Source organism: Primulina huaijiensis, chromosome 15 (genome assembly GCF_012295235.1).
Source record: "Primulina huaijiensis isolate GDHJ02 chromosome 15, ASM1229523v2, whole genome shotgun sequence".
Lineage (NCBI taxonomy): Eukaryota > Viridiplantae > Streptophyta > Magnoliopsida > Lamiales > Gesneriaceae > Primulina > Primulina huaijiensis.
This window is the reverse complement of record NC_133320.1, coordinates 15,436,793-15,458,876: the sequence shown is the minus strand read 5'-3', so window position 1 is coordinate 15,458,876 and position 22,084 is coordinate 15,436,793. Positions and strand designations below refer to the sequence as shown.

The 22,084-nt window shown below is 37.7% G+C and overlaps 1 protein-coding gene across 1 annotated transcript; it reads right to left on the bottom strand.

The window, feature by feature from the left end:
* Positions 1-2,115: 2,115 nt before the first annotated feature.
* Positions 2,116-21,417, bottom strand: LOC140959334 (uncharacterized). Its single transcript, XM_073417192.1, has 4 exons — positions 21,286-21,417; positions 3,571-3,903; positions 2,773-3,450; positions 2,116-2,646 (listed from the first exon to the last, which is right to left on the bottom strand). The coding sequence occupies exons 1-4, from the start codon at positions 21,415-21,417 to the stop codon at positions 2,116-2,118; spliced, it is 1,674 nt and encodes a 557-aa protein (XP_073273293.1).
* Positions 21,418-22,084: the final 667 nt, after the last annotated feature.

The following is a 22,084-nucleotide window of genomic DNA, read 5'->3' as shown; positions in this document are numbered from 1 at the left end:
TGACAAGTGGTCAGCCACTTGATTCTCTCTTCCCTTCTTATCTTTGATCTCAAAGTCAAATTCTTGCAATAGCAGTATCCACCTTATCAAGCGTGGTTTCGCATCCTTCTTGGCAAATAGGTAGCGAATGGCTGCATGGTCAGTAAAAACAATTACCTTTGTGCCGATCAGATATGGCCTGAATTTATCGAAGGCAAATACTACAGCAAGCATCTCCTTTTCAGTCGTGGTGTAATTTTGCTGTGCAGCATCCATAGTACGGCTTGCATAATAAATTGCCCTAAACATCCTTTCTCTTCTTTGGCCCAATACCGCACCAACGGCATAGTCACTTGCATCACACATCAGCTCAAAGGGCTCCTTCCAGTCCGGCACTATCATGATTGGTGCTGTCACCAATGCCCTCTTGATTTTCTCGAAAGCCTGCAAACAATCATCATCAAATATGAATGTGGAATCTTTTTCAAGCAAATTACATAAGGGTTTAGTGATCTTAGAAAAATCTTTAATAAATCTCCGATAAAACCCCGCATGTCCTAGAAAGCTCCTTATTCCTTTGATGTTCTTTGGTGGAGGAAGTTTTTCAATTGCAACCACCTTGGCTCTATCCACCTCTAATCCCTTAGATGATACTTTATGTCCCAGGACAATGCCCTCTTGGACCATAAAGTGACATTTTTCCCAATTAAGAACTAGGTTCTTTTCTTGGCATCTCTGCAACACAAGGGATAAGTTATGTAAACAATGATCAAATGAAGAGCCAAATACCGAGAAGTCATCCATGAAGACTTCCATGATTTCCTCCACCATGTCTGCAAATATAGCCATCATACACCTCTGAAAAGTGGCCGGTGCATTGCATAGCCCAAAAGGCATTCTCCTAAAAGCGAACGTGCCATAGGGACACGTAAAAGTAGTCTTTTCCTGATCCTCTGGTGCTATAGCTATCTGGTTATAACCTGAATAACCATCTAAGAAGCAATAATGACAATAACCAGCAAGTCTATCTAGCATTTGATCAATAAAAGGCAATGGAAAATGATCTTTTCGGGTGGCATTGTTCAATTTTCTATAATCCATACAAACTCGCCAACCAGTTACAGTACGAGTAGATATCAGTTCATCATGTTCATTTTTAACCACAGTTATTCCACCCTTTTTCGGTACAACTTGTACAGGAGACACCCAACTGCTATCAGAAATAGCATATATCACACCAGCATTCAACAATTTAAGCACCTCATTTTTCACTACTTCTTTCATTGCCGGATTTAATCTCCTCTGATGGTCCACATAAGGAGTATATGACTCCTCCATTAAAATTTTATGCATGCATATAGTGGGGCTAATTCCCCTAATATCAGAAATCGACCATCCCAAGGCAATTTTATATTCCCTCAATACTGTCAATAATTTATCTTTTTCATCAATAGTAAGGGAGGAAGATATGATTACCGGATATGTCGACTTCTCTACTAAGAATGCATAACATAGGTGGCTTGGCAGTTCCTTCAAATCAGGAGAGGGTGATATTACCTCTATTTTCTCGTCGACGTTCAACTCCTGAATCAACACATTCGTTTTCTTTTCTTTATGCAATACTTCAAGAGCCCCCAGTTGCTCTTTCACTTCCCAGTCGTCTTCACTAACAGCTTCAGCAGTTCCAACCAAGCAACTCTCCAAAGGGTCCCTAGTTCCTGCACCGTCAAAGGATACACATGAGTTTATAACATCAATCCTTTTACAAGTACTTACCTCATTTGATCCATTCATGGCATGATAGATATTGAAAATGACTTCTTCTCCACCAACTCTCAAGGTGAGTTCACCCTTATGCACATCTATCAATGCCCTTCCAGTTGCCAGGAACGGTCTCCCAAGGATTAATAGAGCATCATTATCCTCTTCCAAATCTAGAATCACAAAGTCTGCAGGAAAAATAAACTTATCCACTTTTACCAATACATCCTCGACGATCCCACTTGGATACTTAAGACTTCTGTCTGCAAGCTGTAGGGTGATAGTAGTTGGTTTAACTTCTCCAAGCTCCAATTTCCTAAAAATAAAAAATAGCATCAAATTAATACTTGCTCCTAAATCACATAAAGCTTTACTTCAATGAGAACCACCAATAAAACAAGGAATAGTAAAACTCCCTGGATCTTTCAATTTTTGTGGTAGTTTCTTTTGTAGGATGGCACTGCACTCCTCAGTAAGCTTCACAGTCTCAAACTCTTGCAGCTTCCTCTTTTTAGACATCACATCTTTAATGAACTTAGCATAGTTGGGCATTTGCTCCAATGCATCAGCAAATGGTATATTGATGTGTATCTTCTTAAATATTTCAAGGAATTTTGCAAATTGATCATCTAAACTCTTCTTTTTGAACCTCTGAGGGTATGGAATGGTAGGCTTAAATGCAGGAGGTTGTACAACTTTTGTCTTAGAGTCCTCAACTTTCTTCTCTGTTATAACCTCAAACTCAACATCTTCCACTGACATCTCACTTTCCACCATCTTCTTGGGACTTTGAACCTCCAATTCTTTTCCGCTCCTCAAAGTGACTGCCTTGCACAACTCTTTTGGATTAACTTCCGTATTACTCGGAAATTGACCCCTGTTCTGAACTCTTAAAGCATTAGCCAACTATCCAATTTGCGTCTCCAAAGATTTCATTGTAGCACCCATGTTTCCTATGTGAGTCTCCATGCTATCAAGCCGAGACTCAGTTCAAGCCATCCTCTTCCCAGATTCAGCCACAAATGTACCTACCAAATCCTCAAACGAAGGCTTTCCCCCCCCTTTTGATGTATTGAACCCCGGGGGAGGATTCAACACATTCTTATTGTTTGCATAAGAAAAATTTTCATGATTTTTCAAGCCAGGATGATAAGTGTTAGGGGGAGGGTTACCTCGATATCCTCCGTAGCCACCAAAATTCCTATTGTTGATATAATGAGCTTTATCAGGAATATGTGGTTCTTCAGTAACAACCGATGCATTTTCAACCTCTGATGTACTAGCCTTATTCATAGCTGCAATTTGAGTTGTTAAAGCTGAAACTTGAGCGGTGAGTGATGTAATAGGATCTATGGCATAAATTCCAGCTTGCTTCTTTACTCCCGACCTCTCAGACGACCACTGATAACTGTTAATGGTCATCTGTTCAAGCAAATCATATGCTTGAGCAGGTGATTTTGCAAATATCGTGCCACCAGCTGCTGCATCGACAGTGCCTCTTGTTTGTCCATTCGAACCATTGTAAAACAATTCAATCTGTACCCAATCTTCAAAACCATGGTTTGGACACCTCCTTAACAACTCCTTATACCGTTCCCATGCCTCGTATAATTGCTCAAAGTCATTCTGCCTAAAAGTGCTTATCTCAATTTTCAACTGTGCAGACTTTGCAGGTGGAAAATATTTAGCAAGAAACTTGGTTGCTAACTCCTGCCATGTAGTGATACTCCCCAAAGGAAGCGATTAGAGCCATCCTCTTGCTTGATCCCTAAGAGAAAAAGGAAACAAACGCAATCGAATTATATCATCAGAAACACCATTTATTTTTACCGTGTCAGTAATTTCAAGGAATGTTCTGAGATGTAGATGAGGATCTGCAAGTGCGGCTCCCCCAAACTGATTCTGTAGAACCATGTTTATCAATGCAGGTTTGAGCTCAAAGTTGTATGCATTAATAGTCCCTCGTGCTATGCCCGAATAATGAGCATTTAGTACTGGCCTAAAATGATCTCTGATGGGTATTGCAGGGGGTGGGTTTTCATTATCTCTGTTGTCAGCCATTGCTTGAATCTCTTCTCTTCTTGCCTTTCTTAAACTTCTTGCAGTTCTTTCGATCTCAGGATCAAAGATAAGCAAGTCAAGATTTTGAGATCTTCGCATGCACTATCAAACAAAAATAAAAACAAATCAATGTTTAATATAATCAAAAAAACACAGCTCTAAATTAAAATCAAGACCAATTGGTAACAATACTAATATAAATTTAAAATAAATACTCCCCGGCAACGGCGCCAAAAACTTGTTGCATGTTTTCTTAATTGCTTGCAAGTGCACAACGTCAAGTTATAATAAAATGTATTTTTTTGAGTACAAGTGTCGATCCCACGAGGAGTATATATATAAATGTATATTAATGCTTGTAATTAAAATAGTCTCAATTTTATTTAGAAAAATCGATCAAATGATTTGTTTGTGAGAATAACTAAATTGAAAAAAGATTTAAATAAAATATCACAACAAACTTGTGCAAATAACAATAGAATAAAAGATCTAGAGGGCCGATTTCACGCAACTATCCACCATGTGTTATTTTGTGTAGCGATATTATAAATGTCATTCTTATTCATTAGCCAAGAATTCTAAATTCTCTACTCCATCTTCCGATTGCTAAGTAGATACTAATTATCTAACAAAAGATTGTAACGTCTCCGTCAACAATCTAAAATTAAATAACACAATAAGCACTAATTTCTCTTAATGGCTTCAATAGCAATATATGTCCTCCCGAACTCTATAAATACCATCGATGTATTTTTCCCTTTCTTGTTTATAAAATCCCTTTTCCAAGTGATAACTTATAAACATAAGAATCATTCAAGATATGGCCAGTAAAATGAAAGCGTTAAGATTGGAAAAATACAAATGAACAATAACGAAAACTTATATAGCATAATTCATAAATCCCAACACATGGTTTCTAGTTTTGTTCCATCTTTCCTCTAGACACAAGAATTAGTTCATAATAATAATACAAACAACACAACAACACATGAATCTTAAACAAGACATATCAAATAAAAATAAAGAAAGAAGAACTTAGAACAAGAGTGTGGAGTGCAGGTTATTTCTCTCCAAAGTGTGCAAGAAATCTCCTAAGAATGATGAATTTGAGCTTTGAACTTCTTTGTAGCCTCCTCTCCTCTCCTTTGCTTCCTTCCTTCTCTAGATAGTCAATAATAGAAGCCTTTAATAGTCCTAGGAAAGTCTTTGCACGCAAAAACACAAAAGTCCTCAACTCCCATGCGCAGCACACCAAAAATCAGCATTTTCCGGACTTTGTCTGTCAACGACCGCGGGTGCGCTATAACNAAAAGAAAGAAGAACTTAGAACAAGAGTGTGGAGTGCAGGTTATTTCTCTCCAAAGTGTGCAAGAAATCTCCTAAGAATGATGAATTTGAGCTTTGAACTTCTTTGTAGCCTCCTCTCCTCTCCTTTGCTTCCTTCCTCCTCTAGATAGTCAATAATAGAAGCCTTTAATAGTCCTAGGCAAGTCTTTGCACGCAAAAACACAAAAGTCCTCAACTCCCATGCGCAGCACACCAAAAATCAGCATTTTCCGGACTTTGTCTGTCAACGACCGCGGGTGCGCTATAACAAAGACCGCGGGTGCGGTCTTGTTTCGGGGAAACTTTAATCTCCAAGCTACTAAGACCGCGGGTGCGGTGCAACATGGACCGCGGGTGCGGTACTGCTTCGGCAGAAATTTCTGAAATTGCTTTTCATGGACCGCGGGTACGGTGCCATTTATAGCGCGGGTGCGGTTTATTCTCGGAAATTTTCATCTTTTGCACTTTCCAATTCAACACTTTTACTACTCCACTTTCTCATTCTAAGCTTCCAAACTACAACAACAAAAACAACAACAAATCATATAAAACCTGCTCAAGAATCACAAAATTCTAAGTTAAAAACAAGTAATAAAAGTACAATAAATTGCACTTATCAGGGTTCAGGTTGAGCGGCAACATGAATTAAAGCCAAGGATGGTTCGACATGGGTAGTGTCTGTGGTTGTTGTGGCAGATGTTGCGCCTGTAGAATCAACATCTTCCTTGCGTCCCATCTCACTCCGAATATCATGAGGATCAAAGCCCATACCTGTCATTGATTGTAAATCGAAGGTTAAGTGATGACAGTAGAGTGAAATTTCAGAGGGCAAAGAGAAATCACAGATGTAATTTTTCGAGGGTTTGCAGAACAGTAAGAATGCGAATAACTTGAGTTAGGCGGCGTAAATCAAGAGGATAATCATGAAATCACAATGCAACAGTGATGAACTTAAAATTAATAATTTAAAATTCCATAAATCATTTAAAATATCAAACTCTTTGACTTGAAATAAAATACCGCATTTTCATAAATCGCCTAAATCGTCACCCGTCTCTTTCCCGATCCCGCATCGAATATTCTCCTGAAACATAAAACTCAAGAAAATATTTTGACGTGCATCAAATAAATATGTAATTATTTAAAAATAATGCAAATCATAAATCATGCATCATTAAAAATCATTTTAAAATTATATAAATGATTTAACAAATTAATAAATACATGGGTTTTACGTGTACTGATTTTGGGGTCTACACATATTGTATATGATTCTGAAGTGGTGAAGTCAGTATAAGTTCATATTCCTTCAGTTGAAGTTCCAGAAACATTTTTCATGTCTGCATCTATGAGGAACCATTTGGCTTCGAACCCTCCAATAGTTGAAGATTCAGTTGCAGCAGCGAACCATACGGTAATTCAGGAAACTATAACTGAAGTTGTTGAAGAAGTTGAGTTAGTTGATGTTGCTAGACCAAGCATCTAGTTGATCATCTTTCCCGATCCCAAAGCGCATATGCAACGTACCGTACTTTAAAACTACGTAAAATTTGCGGAAAATAAAATTTTTTCTTAAATAATTAATAATCTTTCAAAATGTAATATAAATAAAATGCTTGACTAAATATTTGAAATATAAACGAGTACAAACTATTTCTGTGTCATCAATGTCACAATCAAAACGAGTTTGCAAAAAGTACTTGTTTAAACAACATGAAGTAATTTCATTAAAATCAGAGTAAATGAATTTAACATGCATAAAATTCTTGAAAACTTAAGCGGTCCTCGGGTTAGGCCTCCGCACAGTCCGAGACAACTCATTGGTCCCCACCTCTCGCCTCTTCGTACTCGTCCTCACCTGCATCGATCAAGTCTAGTGAGTCTAAAGACTCAACATGTATAAACTGAGAATATCAAGTAATACATAATAAAACCACATGCATTTTAAAGGAGCACATACATACTTAAACTCTGAACATACTTACATAAACATAGACGTGCCATCATTTCATAAACGTGCTTGCATCATAAATACTTAAACATGCATAATCATCATCATTTTTGCGTAGAGATATGTTTCAAAGCAAGTGACCCATAACATAATGCGCCTGATCAGACTAAACCACAGTACTGGACGGGCAAGGATCATCATAGCCTTTCGACCGAACGTCCACTCCCACATACATAAGATCCCCGGTCATGCTTTACCAGGTGGATTGGTCCCTGGTCATGCTTTACCGCTTCTCAATCCTAATCAAAACTCGATCATGCTTTACTGGGGTGGAGAGGTCCGGGGAAACGTTCTCCGGCTTCCAAACCCGTAACATAATTGGTCACAAGACCGCATACCTTAACAACATAAAATATTTTTTTTGCACGTCGAACATAATTAAAAACGTCAAGGGCTTCGTTGAAACACTCCGGACACGCTGGCCTAACCACAACAGCAAAGATATAGGAGATCCCAACGAAAACATGACGAACATGCACAAATATTCACAACTTAAGCGGTTTTATGAAAAAAATCATATCTATCTCATTTTTTATTATACAATTATGAATTTGCTATAAAATAAAAAATAACACAGAGTACTACAAATCATATGTTGAAAATATTTCTAGAAAACCAACCTATAAGTCTCAGAATTCGAAATAACAGAGGGTAACGGGTTTTGTGACACAGAAATTTCACAGCTTGTGCGAATTTACGATAAAAATCATATCTTCCTCGTTTCTCATCATAAATTTACTAATTTGCTATCAAGTCGAATTTAACACAGAGTATTACAAATCATATGTTGAAAACATTTCCAGAAAACCAACCTATGAGTCGCAGAATTCGAAATAACAGAAGGTGACGGGTTTTGTGACACATAAATTTCACAGCTTGTGCGATTTTATAATAAAAATCACATCTCTCTCGTTTCTTATCATAAAATTACGAATTTGCTATCGAATCGAAGATACACAGAGTACTACAAATCATATGTTGAAAAAAATTTCCAGAAAACCAACCTATAAGTCGCAGAATTTGAAATAACAAGGGTGGCGGGTTTTGCGACACAGAAATTTCGTATCTTGTGCGAATTTACGTTAAAAATCATATCTCCCTCTTTTATTTTTAGAAAATTACGAATTTGCTATCGAATCGAATATAACACAAAGTACTACAAATCATATGTTGAAAGCATTTCCAGAAAACCGATCGAAAATTCGCATGATTCGAAATGACAACAGATTCAGTTTTTGAGATCTAAAAGTTGTTCCAAAATCGTTCCAAGCATCATCGCTCAAACTTTGCATAACATATATGGTTTTTTACACACAATATGCATCAAAATATTTACTATGACAAGATCGATGCCGAAAAATGAAAGATTATACATGCCTTTACGTCTAAACGCTCGAATAAACGAATACCGGCACGAGGGAACGAAGATGATGATTGGAGGACGATTGCTACACGTTTTCCTTGTTAAAAAATTGCGAAAATCTCAAGAAACATGTAGGTAAATTTTGAGAATGATGGCTGCTGGAAAGGGAGGCCTGAACCCTAGGTTATTAAGTTTTTTAGTGTGTGTAAAAGTGTGTGTGTGTGTGTGTTTGTGCGTGAGTTTTAGAGGCTTCTCCTTCTTCTTCTTCTTTTTTTTTTAAAATTTTAATTAAATTAATTAAATGGATAAACTACTAATTAGGCTAAATAATTAAGCCCACAAAATTTAAAAAATAATAAACCATAAGTTAAAGAATTAACTCCTAATTTTAGAAAATTGCAAATAAAATGCTTAAAATATTTTAATTCATCTAATTAATTAAATTTGACCTTAAAATGCTATATTTCATAAATAATTAATAAATAAATTCTTAACTTAAAATAAAATATAACATTTAATTTTATCGTCTTAATCGTCTCCGGTTTTCTATCCCCGGACAAACATCGAATATTCGCCTGAAAAACTCAAACTCAAGAAATACATTTAAATCTCATAAAAATAAACATATAACTATTTAAAATAAATTAAACATGTTGAATTCATCATTTAATTTTTTAAATCAATTTAATTATGCATTCGGTTTACGTGTACTGATTTTTGGGCACTAAAATTTCATTGTTGAATCACTAGAATTAGAGATAGGAGATGATCTTCCAATGGACAACGTCCTCTCAAATCTGATTAGTAAAATGCTCTTTTTTCACAAGTCGAGATAGGTCAGAAGCTAACTGATGTTGATATCGAAAACTTCAAAGACAATCTGGTCAAGGATCTCAAGAATCTATCCAAAGATGTCCACTCCTTGTTCATCCAACTAGACTCCATCATAAAGAACTGTGCTTCAGTGTCAGAACTATCAAGTTCTCATGATATTCTTGTTAGAGTAGGTGCCCGGCAAGCCAATTTGTGGCTCGGGCTTTATTGACTCTAATGTAAAACAATCTTTATTTTAATAATATTTTACGATTTTATTCGATTATGGCATTATACTTTATCTGTATACCCATGCGAGCTGCATAGATAAAGTCCTTGAATATACAATAGGTACCATGAGGTCTGCGTCGCAACGTAAGATCATGAAACTCATTAGGAAGTGTACCGTATATTCTAAACAGGTTCCTAGTTGATTCAGCCGCCTAAAACAAGGATAAAGGTCGCTCGAGCTTAAGACTAGCATCTGTGAATTAAACACCATGTTTAATTGGCAAGGGCATGGAGATGTCTATTCACATAGATAGGTGATCATGTGATGATGAACTGAACAACCCTCCCCGCGGACTGTCCAAGTGGTTCTCACTTATCGAGTGGAATAGTCCGCAGTTATGGTTGTACACCATTAGTCCTTTGACCCGGGACAATGTAGGGGCTATACGTACTAGCATGCACTGTGATCCGTTTACCGACTTCATTGGGGGTCATCATGTGGCGAGGTTGGGTGTAGTTTCGAAATACGTAGGAGTAAATGCATTGTAGTCGGGGATTCACCGTTTGCCTACGGGTGAAGATATCCTATGTGATCTGATGAGTTAATAGTGCAAGGAGTCTCTGGCCAGAGCAAGAAATGTGCTTTAGAGAAAGGTGTTTTCCTGGTTGCACATGCCATGACACTATTAGTACTCAAAGATAAATCGAATCGTTATCAAATTAATATTCAACTCTCGATATACCAATGGTTGCAGATTCGATCGGGATATATGTGTTGAAAGGACCGTACTGTACGCTAACCATGACTAAAGGTTCTTGTAGGCACTATCAGTGATACCTAGGGGATCATGGGGCGATGCTACTAGACGCTCTTACTATGATCCGATGGGTGCAATCAGAAATGAGTTCTGACTTTCTTGATCAAGGAGTTGATGAAAAAAATGGGGTTAACTAGGGTAAACTCGAATAAGAATAAATGTTATTCTGAATCACATGGAGATGTGAAACCAAGGCTAGCTTTATCCCTGAACCATTGAGGGTCACACAAGTATCGGATTCTGTGTTCCCGTTGAGATAGTCAAATTTCAAGGAGTTGGAATTTGGCGATTATAGTTTCATGGAGATCAACAATGAAGCTTATAAAGGAGTTTATGAGCTGATTCCATAGGATGGAAGAAGTGAAAGTTAGCATGATTGTTAAATAAGGAAGAAGAGTGGAACTGTCTGTTTTGTGAAGGAGTTCACTAAAACTGGCAGCTGCCCATTATGGTAAGTGAAAATTTTGATCTTCGAAATTTTCGATTTTCATTATATGAACGAGATTTGTATCCTTGGTACATCGACGCTTTCGGATCGTCGATCGGGGTTATAATGAGTTTGGAATCAATTTTTTAGTGGATTTATAATTTACTAATTAAATGATTGTGCTAGTAGTGGTGACTATTAAAATGCACAAATTCCCATAAATATTCTAGAGGAGTCTAAAATTTAAATTAACCAATGAGTTAAGTTTATAAATTAAATAATAGTTATTTAATTTAATAGACATATATATGTATATATTTTATATGGTGATATAAAATATGTGTATATAATATTATTATATCATGTATTATTAAAGGTTAATAAATACATTATATATTAATTATATGAGAGTTTATTATATAATGAAATTTTTAGAATTCTTGTGGGAGAGAGACTCCTAATTAGATTAGGAGTCTCACTTTATATATACATCACTATGACTCATAACTACTAACCTAATTTTTGCACACAAAAGGAAAAAATTCCCTTCCTCCCTTGGTTGAAAGAAACCCACGGCCACCATAAAATTTTGGAAGTGAATTTTGGTAAAAAGGAAAAGTTGATTTTCTTAATTATGGATTGAGAATCTATAATGATTGATTTAAGAATCAATAAGTAAAAATCAAGAAAATCTTCCCAACTTTTGAGAAAAAACTCTCGGCCAATTCAAAGGGATTTGGGGAAATATTTTGGCCAAGTGATTCCCTTCCACCGTCGCGCTGCCGTTTACGGATTTGGGAAATTCGAATGCTACAGTCTCAACGCACAAATCGTTTGGATTTTCTAGTGCAAATCAAACGAGGAAAACAGTCTTCGATCGTGGACCTAATTAGGAGATTAAAGTTGAAAAATCGTTCGTAGAGATTTACAAGAAGGGCTATATTCGCCTCAAACCGGAATAGTTTGGAGTCCTGCGTTTAGAACGCAAAGGTATAATTCTAAACACCCTATGGATGTTTTTTAAACATACGACGCCCAAGAACAAAATTTTTAAACTTCCGCTCCGTCTTGGGTGCGAGAATACGATGTACCAACAGTGGTGTCAGAGCCAGGTTATTCTCAATCGTTTGTTTTAATTAAATTGTGTTGAGTTTATTATTTTTAACCGCATAAGAATTTTTATGAAAAACGCCCCTAAAATTATTTCTGAAAAATCTGTTTTTGAAAAAAAAAAAAAATTTTGGGTCTGCCTGGAACTGTTCCGGGCAGACGCTCGCGCAGGCGCCGCGCGGCGGGCACACAACGCGCGCGCGTGGCGCGGCACGGCGGGCGGCCAGCGCACAGGCGCGCAGGGTAGCGGTCGATCGGATCGGGCAGCGGGCGGGCGGGTGCCAAGGAACGTCTCGGGCCCCGCGCTGGGTTGTGGGCTTGAATTGTTCGGGCCTTGGGGAGATTTTCTGATTTTTTAAAATTTTGGCTTAAATTGATATTTTATGAAAATACGGACGATTTTACCTCTACAATAATTTTTATAAAATCAATTTCTTACAAAATAAATGATTTTAATTATTTATGGTAAAAGTGTTTTACAAGAAATTTAATTATTTGAAATTAAATAAAGTGTTTATTTAATTTGATAATTATGGCGGTTAGTGATAATTTACGAGATACACGATTTATTGATATTATGTGATATTATCGGATTTATATAATATATGATATTATATGTTAAAAAGATGATCGAGAGCCATGACCAATTTGCTAGGTGTATGTTAGGATATTTTATGTGTTGTAATTTTTGATTATTGATAATTAAAAGTGGACCTGGTTTATGGTCCGTTCCCACCCCCCAAATTTGTATCCCAATGTGCCATGGATATTTAATGTAAATATTAGAATTAGTGGGAGATCAAGATTTGAAGACGGTGGGCCCGATCCTCGGAAGGAGTTTTGAAGATCGAAGACATGTAAAATATTGGAAGCTTATGTAATATTGCATTTGCATCCCTGCATTTACCTAGGTTATGGACATAGATCCGTATGTGGCTCGTACGGATCAATTAGCTCTCGGTTATCGATCATCCTTTATTAATATTTATGATGTATGTGATATATTATAAATAATCAGTATGTGCGTTATTATATAATAATAACAAGAGTTGCATGAATCCGGCAATCATACAAACACTCATGGCACGAGTTTTAAAACTAATGATGAGACAAATTTTTAAAAATTAAAATCCCTCATTTTGGATGAGATCCAAAATTTAAATCAAGCCCATTAAAAGGATAATTAAAAGAAAGTTTAATAATTCCTTGCCTTCCATCAACGGTGGTTGCATGATGAACGCTACCCGCGATCAGTGTCTGGCTCATATTATTGGGGAGGCCTGGACGCCGGAAAGCTGTGACTTCCACTGACATATTTGATGTCAACTACGTGAAACTCCCATGACTTCGGCTCATATTATTGGGGGATCTCATGGCAACCTTCCATTAAGGTTCAACATTGATGGGCCGGGCTCGACACGTGAAGAGAAAGGGGATCATATTATTGGACCCTTCTCAAACGTGAGGCAAAATTACGTAAGGGTTGCAAGGGGTTGCAATTGGGCTCAACCTTTTGGAAGTTATGATTGGCTGATATTATTCGTGATCATAATTTCGCAATTGGGCCTTCGTACTTACTAAGGAAATTGGATTTCTCGTTTTTCATCAGAGGGTGGTGAAAATGTCAAAATAGTGGGATGCGATTCGTAAAAACAAAAGTCCATATTTTACGTCTTACAAAATATTTTAAAATAGTCAGTAACTTTTATTCTGTTTCCATATCAGTATATTTATGATTTCGTCACGCGATCCATTTCAATTATTAAAACAAGCTAACCAAACACTAATCTTCAAGATTAGCAGGGAAAATTGTTCTAAGTTCGGAGAGCATACACACTAATGTCAGTTTTGCTGAACTGACAAAGCGTGCAAGATGGTGGGACCATAGTATGCAAGCTAAAGTGTAATATGCTCACTTCTACGTCAAATGAACAGTAGAGACAGTTTTAAGGAAATATTGAATGGTGCTGACATTCGAATATGCATGCAAGAGTTGCAGAGTGAATGAAACTCGCATAATGATGCACACCACTTTCAAGGAACATATGACTACACGCATGCAAGATGAGGCTCTTGCCAATGAGCATGGTGTAAGTATGATTGGGTCTATTGAGAAGGTGGTGGGCCTTGAATTTGACAAAGTCCGATAAGTCAGAACATATTTTCTACACTGCAAAAAGTCTGGACATAAGAAATTATTTTGGGCCAAAAATGTTTTGGCAATGATAAGTGAATGTCCAAGTAAATACAATTTCAACAACAACCAAAAGTAAACAAGATAGTCTAAACCAAGCACATTTGTGGCACGTTGGGCTAGGACATATTTCCCGAGGAAGGATCCACAAGCTAGTGGGAGAGGGCTTGTTTGACTCGTCAGACATAAACTCTCTAAGAGTCGTGTGAGTCCTGTCTGAAAGGAAAAATGACCAAGGCTCCTTTCCTAGGGAAAGTAAAACGTGAACATGATCTGTTTGATTTGATTCATACTGATATGTGTGGCCCGCTAAGTGTTAGCATGAAATTTGGCCATTCCTACTTCATTACCTTTACCGATGACCATTCGAGGTTTGGGTATGTGTATTTGATGAAATACAAGTATGAAGCCTTTGAAAAGTTCAAAGAATTCACAGCAGAAGTAAAGAAACAGTTAGGAAAAAGTATTAAAACACTACGATTAGATCGAGGTGGAGAATACTCGAGTACTGAGGTTCAAGACTACCTTAAAGAGAATGAGATTCTATCATAGTAAATTCCGCCTGCCACACCCAGTTGTATGGTGTGTCAGAACGTTGTAATCGGACGAGATGGACATGGTTCGATCTATGATGAGATTCACTAAGTTGCCACCATCTCTTTGGGGATATGCGCTTGAAACAGCGGCAAGGTTGTTGAATCAAGTCCATACAAAGGCAGTGAATAAAATTCCATAGGAGATATGGATGAGAAAGTCGCCCAAATATTCTTACCTAAGAATATGGGGATGCCCTGCTTACGTGAAGCAGACAGTGGGAGACAAATTGGATAGTAGAGCCAATTTGTGCTACTTTGTGGGATATCCAAATTACTCTGTTGGATACTACTTCTATTTATCCTAGTAAAACAAAAGGGTTTGTTTCAAGGAATGCCACCTTCTTGGAGAAAGAGTTTCTATTAGATAGAAAAGACCGGATGATAGAACTCGATGAGATTTGAGAACTACCCATTACACAAATAGTAGAACCACACCCCGACAGCCAATCAAAGAAACACAAGCTCCTAAGAGATCCGAAAGGATCTCAAGGCCACCTAAAAGGTTGAGCTTGCTTCTTGAAGAGGGCCAAGGTGAGCTCATTCCTGGATGCGATCTAAGAAATTTCAAGGAAGCATTGTTTGATGCCGATTCATCTAAATGGATTGAAGCCATGCAGTCCGAGATGGACTCCATGTATTCGAACCAAGTATGGTCATTAATAGATCTACCTGAGAGAATTGTTCTCATAGGATGCAAATGAATTTACAAAAAGAAACTTTGAGCGGATGGGAAGGTGGTGACCTTCAAAGCTAGATTGGTAGCAAAAGGATATACTTAAAGACAAAGTGTTGACTATGAGGAAATCTTTTCTCCACTCACAATGTTCAAGTCCATTAGGATACTGCTAGCCATAGCAGCATGGTATGACTATGAAATATGGCAGAAGGATGTGAAGACAGCGTTCTTTAATGGGAGATTAAGGAAGAGATTTACATGTCTCAACCTGAAGGATTCACATCAGTAGGAAGTGAGCATAAAGTATGCAAACTTCATAGATCTATTTATGGACTAAAACAGACATCAATGAGATGGAACCTCAGATTTGACAACCTATCAAAGAGTTTGATTTTGTCAAAAATCCTGAGGAACCTTGTGTATACAAGAAGATTAGTGGGAGTACAGTGACATTCCTAGTGCTTTATGTTGATAACATACTACTAATTGAGAATGATGTAGGGATGTTGCAGTCAGCTAAAGTATGATTAGCTGGTAAGTTCTCCATGAAGGATATGGGTGAATCATCATATGTATTAGGAATACAGATCTATAGGGATATATCAAAAGGATGCTAGGGCTCACCCAATCCACATATATCGATACCATACTGAAAAGATTATCTATGGAAGAGTCCATGAGAGGATATCTCCCAATGTCTCATGGTGTGAATCTATCCAAGTCTATGTGCCCTAAGACTGATGAAGAGATAGAAACCATGAGCCGCATTCTATATGCGTCTGCCATAGGCAGTATTATGTATGGTATGATATCTACTCGTCCTGATATTGCATATGCACTGAGTGTTGCAAGCCTATATAAGTCGAATCCCGATCTACTGCATTGGAAAGCAGTAAATGACATTCTTAAGTACTTGAGAAGAACTAAGAATTTGTTCTGGGTATATGGGTGTGGAGAACTAAAATTGGAAGGCTACACTGATTCTAGCTTCCAATCAGATGTGGATAGTTCGAAATCGACCTCTGGATTTGTATTCAAGCTCAATGGTGGTGCTGTCTCTTGGAATAGTTCCAAGCAAGATACCACAGCGGATTCAACCACTGAGGCCGAATACATAGCTGCATCGGCTGCAGCAAAGTAGGGTGTTTGGATGAGAAATTTCATCCAAGAGTTGGGCGTCTTTCCTCAAACAGTTGATCCTGTCCCGGTCTACTGTGACAACACCGGTGCCATTGCGCAAGCAAAGGAACCGAGGTCTCATCAGTGATCCAAACATATACTGAGGAAGTTCCACATAATCCGGGAGATTGTGGGAAGAGGAGACATTTCGGTTGAGAGAGTCGCCTCCGCAGAGAACGTTTCTGATCCACTAACGAAGCCCCTGCTAGGACCATTGTTTGAGAAGCATCGCGAAGCAATGGGTCTTAAATCTATGGGTAGCTGGTATAGGGCAAGTGGGAGATTGTTAGAGTAGGTGCCCGGCAAGCCAACTTGTGGCTCGGGCTTTATTGACTCTAATGTAAAACAGTCTTTATTTTAATAATATTTTACAATTTTATTCGATTATGGCATTATACTTTATCTGTATACCCATGCAAGCTGTATAGATAAAGTCCTTGAATATACAATAGGTACCATGAGGTCTGCGTCGCAACGTAAGATCATGAAACTCATTAGGAAGTGTACCGTATATTCTAACAGGTTCCTAGTCGATTCAGCCACCTAAAACAAGGATAAAGGTCGCTCGAGCTTGAGACTAGCATCTGTGATTTAAACGCCATGTTTCATTGGCAAGGGCATGGAGATGTCCATTCACACAGATGGGTGAACATGTGATGATGCACTGAACAACCCTCCCCGCAGACTGTCCAGGTGGTTCTCACTTATCGAGTGGAATAGTCCGCAGTTATGGTTGTACACCATTAGTCCTTTGACCCGGGACAATGTAGGGGCTATACGTACTAGCATGCACTTTGATCCATTTACCGACTCCATCAATGGTTATCAGGTGGCGAGGTTGGGTGTAGTTTCGAAATACGTAGGAGAAAATGCATTGTAGTCGGGGATTCACCGTACGGGTGAAGATATCCTATGTGATCTGATGAGTTAATAGTGCAAAAAATCTCTGGCCAGAGCAAGAAATGTGCTTTAGGGAAAGGTGTTTTCCTGGTTGCACATGACATGACACTATTAGTACTCAAAGATAAATCGCATCGTTATCGAATTCATATGCAATTCTCGATATACCAATGGTTGCAGATTCGATCGGGATATATGTGTTGAAAGGACCGTACTGTAAGCTAACCATGACTAAAGGTTCTTGTAGGCACTATCAGTGATACCTAGGGGATCATGGGGCGATGCTACTAGATGCTCTTATCATGATCCGATGGGTGCAATCAGAAATGAGTTCTGACATTTTTGATCAAGGATTTGATGAAAAGAATGGGGTTAACTAGGGTAAACCTGAATAAGAATAAATGTTATTCTGAATCACATGGAGATGTGAACCCACGGCTAGCTGTATCCCTGAACCATTGAAGGTCACACAAGTATCGGATTCTGTGTTTCCGTTGAGATAGTCAAATTTCAAGGAGTTGGAATTTGGCGATTATAGTTTGATGGAGATCAACAATGAAGCTTATAAAAGAGTTTATGAGCTGATTCCATAGGGTGGAAGAAGTGGAAGTTAGCATGATTGCTAAATAAGAAAGGAGAGTGGAACTGCCTGTTTTGTGAAAGAGTTCACTAAAACTGGCAGCTGCCCATTATGGTAAGTGAAAATTTTGATCTACGAAATTTTTGATTTTCATTATATGAACGAGATTTGTATCCTTGGTACATCGGCGCTTTCGGATCGTCGATCGAGGTTATAATGAGTTTGGAATCAATTTTTTAGTGGATTTAGAATTTACTAATTAAATGATTGTGCTAGTAGTGGTGACTACTAAAATACACAAATTCCCATAAATATTCTAGAGGAGTCTAGAATTTAAATTAACTAATGAGTTAAGTTTATAAATTAAACAATAGTTATTTAATTTAATATACATATAAATGTATATATTTTATATGGTGATATAAAATATGTGTATATGATATTATTATATCATGTATTATTAAAGGTTAATAAATACATTATATATTAATTATATGGGCGTTTATTATATAATGAAATTATTAGAGTCTTTGTGGGAGAGAGACTCCTAATTAGATTAGGAGTCTCACTCTATATATACATCACTAGGACTCATAACTACTGACCTAATTTTTGCACACAAAAGGAAAAAATTCCCTTCCTCCCTTGGTTGAAAGAAACCCACGGCCACCATAAAATTTTGGAAGAGAATTTTGGTAAAAAGGAAAAGTTCATTTTCTTAATTATGGATTGAGAACCCATAATAATTGATTTAAGAATCAATAAGTAAAAATCAAGAAAATCTTCCCAATTTTTGAGAAAAAACTCTCGGCCAATTCAAAGGGATTTGGGGAAATATTTCGGCCAATTGATTCCCTTCCACCGTCGCTGCACCGTCTCCGGATTTTGAAAATTCGGATGCTACAGTCTCAACGCACAAATCGTTTGAATTTTCTACTGCAAATCAAACGAGGAAAACAGTCTTTGATCGTGGACCTAATTAGGCGATTAAAGTTGAAGAATCGATCGTAGGGATTTACAAGAAGGGCTATATCCGCCTCGAACCGAAGTAGTTTGGAGTCCATCGTTTAGAACGTAAAGGTATAATTCTAAACACCCTATGGATGTTTTTTAAATACACGACGCCCAAGAACAAAATTTTTAAACTTCCGCTGTGTCTTGGGTGCGAGAATACGATGTCCCAACAGTTCTCACTCAAAAGATGGATGTAGTTCATGAAAATTTGAATTTCAAAATTGATTCAGTTCACACTTAACTTTCAGCCATGTTAGACATTATGTCAGCCCAGATGACTTCAGCTGTGAACATTATGAAAATATATGTGGTTGTTCCTGGTGTTGAAAGAAGGAGGAAGAAAAGTCTGTGTTAGGATCGAGAAAGAGTTTAGAAGGGGGTGAATAAACTCTTTAAGAAATTGATGTTTTTAAATTTGTTTACAATCGTTTTTAGGCGGTTGAAACTTTTCTCGAATGGTTAGAAATATGAACAACTTAAAAGTGCGAAAAACGGTTCAGAATTTTTAATGATAGCTACAGCCGGTTGGCTAAATTGTTAACAAGAAACAGTTCAAAATGTAAGAGATTGCTGAAAGCAAAGACACAGGATTTTATGAATGTTCGGAGATAAAAGTCCTACGTCACCCCTTCTTCCTTTTCAAGAATGATTCCACTAAAAAACTTTGGCCTTACAAACTGTCGCAATAGCCCACTCCAATCAAGACTTATCACACTGCCTGTATTGGAACTCTTAGTGATCACTTTACATTTCTGGATATTTAAGAACCCTCAGTTCACCAGACCACTCAGTAAATCAAATAACCCAACAGTTATTGATATAAAGAAACAGTACGTTTGAGTAGCATGAGATTGATCCTTGAATGATCAGATAGATTTCTGATGAGTGTGTGCTTGAATGAGCGATAAAAGATGAACTTTAAGTGCACTCAATATCTTCAGATATGCAAGCTTAGTGATGTGGCAATGTAGCGGTTTAAAAGCTTGTATGTCGTAGAGTGCTAAAGTCAACGATCTATCTTTGCATTCTTCAACTCTTCATTTATACAGGCCATCAGTCCAACGGTCGACAAAGAATATGTAACGTAAACCTAGAGCATTGAAATGATGTGTCACTATCAGTTGCGAAAACATTTAATGTTCTTTGCTTGTGCAGCTTTGAATCTCGTTCCTCTGAAGAGTTGTTAGATATCCTCTTTATAGTAACTGTAATCTCCATTAGAACTTGTAGGATATTTGAACAATCTTTCCATTTTGGGATAGTGATATAAATGAAGATCTTTATCGGGACTAGAGCAAGACATGGTTGACTAGTAGCAGTTTAAAACCGAATGTCCTGAGTTGGTCAAAGAATGATTTTCTTTTAGTGTTCAATAAATAGCTCCTTAAAAGAAGGGGTTGAAGTCTTTAAGTAGCCGGTTGGAAAACTTCGAACGGTTGAAACTCTTCAAGCTGCTAAGATGCTGCAAGCGGTTTAAGTGTTCCTGTTGTACAAGATAGATTGACGGATGTTTCCTGAAACAATTAGGTGCTGTTTTGATTTTGTCAATCATCAAAACTTAAGGGTAATAATAATATCTTAACAATTTCACTATTTTTGTGAAGAAAACCCCAGCTGCAGGGCTATACAATAACTTACAGAAATTCATAAAAACATAATAAGAGAAAGAGCGTATTTCTTTGAGTGAATAAAGTTACGAGTTAAAACTGGTACAAACAATTACATAAACCAAGTGCATTAACCCTTCTTTTCTGCTAGTCTCTTCTTCTCTTCTTCATTCTGTTTTTGTTCCAAAGCTTCATCAGTTTTGACACGATCTGTAACTCTTTTCCTGAGAGCCTCTTCCGCTTTCAGTACTTCCTTCTGCCTCTCTCTTCCCCTTTTTTGACATCACCATGCATAAGAAACTGCATGATGTCAGTAAGTTGAGCTCCTTGGGCATCCATCCGCTGATCAACGTGTGCTTGTAATCTAGACATCTGGCCTGAAACCTCGATGCACATGATGATATGCGAGGAACTGTGCCGTTCTTGTCGGAGGGAAATAATTCTATTCATCGCAAGAAATTCCTTGGAGAGGTCAGAATTCATAGACTGAAAAGCTTTCTTAAGTTCAAATCGCTTCCGGTTGAAGGCGACAATCGATTTATCCATAAGCTCCAGGAGGTACAAAATCAACTTCTAGCCGTTTTCCTCAAAAAATTCTTCCTCTGGTTTGAAGAGTTCCGATTAAAAAGTAATTATAGCCTTGATGGAAGCCATGCGGGAAGAGGATGCTTTCTCGGTTGACTTTAAAGGCTTTGGATCATCGATTTCAGAAGCTAGGACATCAACTCCCTTGTCATAAGCAATGCAAGAAAGCAGCAGTTTCAGTGTCATCCTTAGTTACATCAGGTGAAGATATTGATGGTTCTTAGGGAATGCCTTGAGCGAAATCAAAAACAGATTCAGACTTTGGAGGAGAAGAGATCTCCATGTGGGTTGTTCCCTGATCGAAGTCAGAAAGAGATTGCACAACTTCTTCGGCAGAAATAAAATGCACTTCAGATAGACTGATATGCACCGAGAGAGAAGGTACAGCTGATGCAGACTCTTGAATGGGTATGTCTTGCACACGAATCTCTTGTTGAGAATCCAGAGATCCAGGTGCATTTTGTACAGTGACCGTCTCAGTGACTGGACCATCCTTTGAAATGATGATTTTAGCGGTTGGTAGGATGTTGTCCGCATCACTGGTCACAATATTTTCAACCGAAACGTTTGGAATAGAAGAAGTGGCTAGCATTGCAGTAGATGAAGTTGGTGGTACTTGAGAGATGGAGAGATCTGCGATTTGCTCAGGGGCCAGTACTTCATCAAGATTCAATTCACTGTCAGACTTGCCCTTATCGCCACTCGTAGGCAATTGAAGATCCTGCCTTTTAAGAGTGATAATCTGCAAGAGTAATAGATCATCGAGTTCAAGTTGAGAGATGACAGACATATCAGCCCTTGCTGTTGGACTGGTGGGAACAAAATGGTTCCTCTTGAGTTGAATAAGTGCTCA

Bases quoted from the DNA above. Each gene is read 5' to 3' on its own strand.
- LOC140959334 (XM_073417192.1), bottom strand. From the start codon at position 21,417: ATGACACTGAAACTGCTGCTTTCTTGCATTGCTTATGACAAGGGAGTT. The intron at 3,904-21,285 runs GCTATAATTACT...TTTGTTTGATAG, and splicing joins CCCGCATGGCTTCCATCAAG to TGCATGCGAAGATCTCAAAA. The intron at 2,647-2,772 runs GTAGGTACATTT...CAAATTGGATAG, and splicing joins AGCCTTCGTTTGAGGATTTG to TTGGCTAATGCTTTAAGAGT.